The sequence below is a fragment of the Drosophila miranda genome, chromosome XR (genome assembly GCF_003369915.1).
Source record: "Drosophila miranda strain MSH22 chromosome XR, D.miranda_PacBio2.1, whole genome shotgun sequence".
Lineage (NCBI taxonomy): Eukaryota > Metazoa > Arthropoda > Insecta > Diptera > Drosophilidae > Drosophila > Drosophila miranda.
In genome coordinates, this window is record NC_046674.1 from 34,287,270 (window position 1) to 34,291,703 (window position 4,434).

Sequence of the window (4,434 nt, forward strand, 5' to 3'; positions counted from 1 at the left end):
AGCAGCTAAATATCATTTTCATCGCATCGTCGGGACCTACATTTTTACTCTTGATGAAATTCAGACCTTGGCTTGTGAAATCTCTGCTTTGTTAAATTACCGTCCGCTTTATGCAATTACAGAAAGTCCCGATGATCTAGATGTGCTCACGCCAAACCACTTTCTCAATGGAGCCCCGAAAGCTGCATTCGACGAGCCAGATGTGGCGCATCTCCGGGTCAACCTACTTAGTCGATGGCAGCGGCTGTGTCAAATGAAGCAGGCGTTTTGGAGAAAATGGAGCACGGCGTATCTTTCGATTCTTCAGGAGCGGAGCAAGTGGCGGTCATCGTCTCCAAACATCAAGCTAGGAGCGCTCGTCATGATCAAGGAGGAAACGCTGCCACTATTAAGGTGGCCGCTTGGCCGCATTGAGAGCGTCATACCAGGAAAAGATGGAACCATCGAGTAGCCGTCATCCGCACTCAAAAAGGCCTTTTCAAGAGGGCCGTTGGAAAAATAGCGGTTCTGCCCCTTCAGGATGGATCTGTTGAAAGCCTTTGCCTTCCAACGGGGGGTGAATGTTCGGAGCAGAACCCAGCCGATTAGCTGCTTGCCAAATAGCACCTAATTCTTGGCCCTCAGCCGCTTATTTTGTTTGTTACTTATGTCTATGTCACTCATTTGTTTGTTAAAGCTCTGCGCTTGCTTGCCCTGCTAAACGCTCTCGCCAGCTCGCTCTTCGCTATCTCCGCTTTGCGTCTGCCTACCGACGTCGGCCGAGCGAAGCTGCGCTTAGCGATCGGAGCGGCAATGTAAAGGGCAGGCAAGCCACACTTGCAATTTGGATGTCACACATTAAAGAACATATCGTAATTTCATTTCTGCGCCGAGTTTTATTTAATTCGAAATAATTAGTCGGCCGATTGGGGATAAAAAACATTATCTCCACAACAAGAATGCAAGCAAAAGAAAAGAACAAGACAAAGCAAAGAGAATGTCGATGATCAAATTAATGCACGTTTATATGTGTGTGCATACGCACGCATATGTCCGAATTCTCATCGAACGAAAGCTCGCTCTTGGCGTGTGAGCTATCACGCTCTCCCTTTCATTACGCTGCACCGCTGCTATACCCTGCCATTTCGCGGGTATGTTCGTACTCACGAATCGATGATCACATGTTGTCCACGACACAGGTCACCCCAAATTCCGATTCCTGATCTTGTATTCACATCTTCTGCACAATTTTAGCTGACATAAATTTCCACTTTAATTCCTAGGCGTTGTCGATTCCGCATCAAGGATGTTGAGTTGCATCTCGCAAGATACGATTAGAGGGCATTCAAAGGTCGATACAGATCGTCCGTACAACGGAAACGCTGGTAATTCGAAGCGGCCAAAAATAAGACACTGGAGGTTGCGTGGGGGGGTTAGGCGTGAGAGCGCCAAAGCACGGCAGACCTCCAGTGACCAAGAGATTCTGTAATAGATTCGGAATTCAGTGAATGTACCAAACCTGCTTTCCTCTCTAATCACCTTCTTTTTCTCTACGTAGCACTTTGCACTTTCACCACACAATATAGCTTGATCTTGCTTTTTAGTCGATTCTCCGCCGACTTGCAGTTATGTAATTTGGTATGTATTATGTAATACAGGGACACGTGAACTTCCACTAGAGTTTGGCACTATTGGCACAGGCACAACCGAAGTGTTTTGGGAGAAAAATGGAATTGATCCGCGTGTTCACCGTCGCTGTCGGCTTAAGCGGCATAGACGAGCTTTAACGGGACCCTTCCATGGAATTCGGTCTCGAGAGACGAAAAAGAACATTCGAGCAATTAAAGCTCCATATTCGAAGTAGCTGGTTTTAAAGCCTTGGTGTTCGAACTAATCAAGTTGGCGCGTGATTTGAATCTGCTTTATATCTGGGAAATTATTAGGGAATTTAATCTGGGTTTGTTTCACTGGCCACTACAGTTGTCGCGCGCGCACAGTGAACCCCGCTAAAACGCAGAAGTAATAACCCGGTACGTTTCGAAGAGTGTAGTGAGGTGCATACGGAAGCAGAGGAACAGGCCCCGCCTGCCCATCAGGGGCGATCCACATCCACCGGCGGAATCTAGGAGGGGAGTGCGAGACATTGAGTGCGGATTTGAGTGGCGGGCCAAAGCGGACGCTGAGGTCAACTTGCCCCAATCAATAGCATCAACGCTGTCACACTCGACGAGAGCCCCGCGCGTGGTGGAGATCCATAGCTAAGAACCATTGTCATATCTAGCCCTAAGTCTTAATATAACGCTATATAAATAAAGCATAATTAGATTACCGAAGAGACAGGTGTTATTTGTCGTTGGGGGCAACAATAAAAAATTCGTTCCATCGAATCGGCTGACCACTGAGCGAGCCCAGCTAACTCAAGCGGCCTAAAAAGTAGGTCCGTTACAAGTGGCGCCCAACGTGGGGCCGGAGAGGTATAGACGTGGGGATGGGAAAGGGACAATGGATCAACCGGTTGAAAACAGAGGAGCTAGTCCAATGCGGTCACGCTTTCGGCGTGCGGCTGGAGGGCACATTGGACGAGATGAGAAGAACGTTCAAGGAGTGGATTAAGGTACACGAGGATGAGTCATAGTGGGCTAGCCTGATTGAGGTGTGGAAGTGTCGGGCGGACAGGTCCTCGCCGACACCCCGTGCGGACGACAAACAAGCCGCGTACGAACACCTGGCACCCCCGCCCAGCGCAGCCGCGGCGGCGCTGTGGAGGTCCCCGGCCGAAATACAACGAGAATTGATCGCGAGTCTGTCAGTGCCGGTACCGGAACGCTCGCACACAGCGACGCCTTGCAGGTCCCGCCACTCAGGGAGGGATCGAAGCCGAGAGGCCGAAAGGGGGAGGACCGAACCAGCCACCGTACGGCCGGCACACCTGGACTCCGCCAGAGTGGCGAAACAGGTGATAGAGTGGCCGTTCCGTTTCGACGGGACGACGAAGCCTCTCGAGCTCTTGAAGCAGGTCGAGTGGTCCGCCGAGACATACGGTCTGGATCCTGATCTAATCCCAAGGGCGATGCCAGAGCTGCTGAAGGGGCGGGCGCTGATGTGGTTTGTGGCGAACAACCGACAGTGGAGAACGTGGAAAGAGTTCTCGACCAGCTTCCAGGCCGGCTTTCTGCCGCGGGGATACTTTGAGAAGTTGCTGCAGGAAGTGAGAATAAGGAAACAGAAATGGGGCGAGCCCTTCAAATAATATATGGTGGAAATGCAGACGCTTATGCGACCCCTGAAATGTCCCCAGGAGGAACAAACCGAGCTGATCCGGGAGAATAGCATGCCAGATCTGAGAGCGTATATGAGGCCACACAGGTGCAGGGATCTCGACACCATGATGGAGTTGGCAGACGAGTTCGAGGCGCTGAAAAGGGACCACCTAGAGTTCCAACGGGAGAATCCGATCGTTAAAGCCCGGGCAGCGGAAGGCATGCCGGAAGTGTGGGAGCACGGATCATTGGAGCCGGGAGTGCAACGCCCGACCCCTCACCTATTGCTGAAGATGCGGAAAGGGGGGCATCTCGGCGGGAGAGTGCTGCGGGAAGACGGGAAACGCCCCGCGACCCACGCCGCGGAGGGCCGTGCCAGGGTCCGAAGAAACTGTCCCTCAAGCCTAGTCGGCAGGCTGACCAGCGAGGATTTCATTGGGCAGTTCTTCTTTAACCCATATTTTTATTCAAGCTTAAATAAAACTCCATTTAGTTCTCGGTCAATGAGCGGATGATGTCCGAATCTCCAGGATCGGTAATGGACATGGTGCACACGCGGAAGTATTTACCGCAGGCGGTTCCAAGCTCAATGTTCGTTCCGCTGTAGTGCTGGACCTCAGTCTTGGCCAACATCGCGTAGTACTCAATCTCGGACTTCCTCAGGGCGGGCGTGTTGCTGGCGATAAGCACCAGTTTGGCCTTGCCCTGACGCAGAGTCTTCAGCGACTGCTTGTATCCCAGGCAGTATTTGCCGGATTTCATCACCAGCGCCAGACGCGCATTGGTGCTCTCCAGCGCCTTCTTCTGCTTCTTTGGGGCAACCATTTTTCAATGTTTAAGTCTTCCGCTTGAGAATGCAAAAAAAGAAAGAGCAGAAAGAAAGAGGAAGAGCAGTTATCCGCAGTAGTGGAGGTCGCGGGCATGGAGCTGCAATCCACGGTGGATACAGGAGCTACTAGCAGTTTCGCGAGCCGCGAGCTGGCGGACCGACTAAAGGGTGAAGGCCGGGAGGCGGCAGCAAGGAAACGGGTGAGGTTGGCGGATGGCCAAAGGCAGGAGGTTACGTGCCAGATCGAAACAAAAGTATGCTTTGGGAACAAGGAGAACCCAATGGTATTACTCGAGTTGTCGGGCATGATAGATGAGTTAGTTTTAGGATGGGATTTCCTGCGTGCGGTCGGGGCAGTGGTGACCT

The 4,434-nt window shown here is 51.8% G+C and overlaps 1 protein-coding gene across 1 annotated transcript; it reads right to left on the reverse strand.

The window, feature by feature from the left end:
• Positions 1 to 3,666: 3,666 nt before the first annotated feature.
• On the reverse strand, positions 3,667 to 4,106 carry LOC117186313 (60S ribosomal protein L30-like). Its single transcript, XM_033386926.1, has one exon. The coding sequence runs from the start codon at positions 4,062 to 4,064 to the stop codon at positions 3,729 to 3,731; it is 336 nt and encodes a 111-aa protein (XP_033242817.1). The 5' UTR covers positions 4,065 to 4,106; the 3' UTR covers positions 3,667 to 3,728.
• Positions 4,107 to 4,434: the final 328 nt, after the last annotated feature.

Bases quoted from the DNA above. Each gene is read 5' to 3' on its own strand.
- LOC117186313 (XM_033386926.1), bottom strand. From the start codon at position 4,064: ATGGTTGCCCCAAAGAAGCAGAAGAAGGCGCTGGAGAGCACCAATGCG.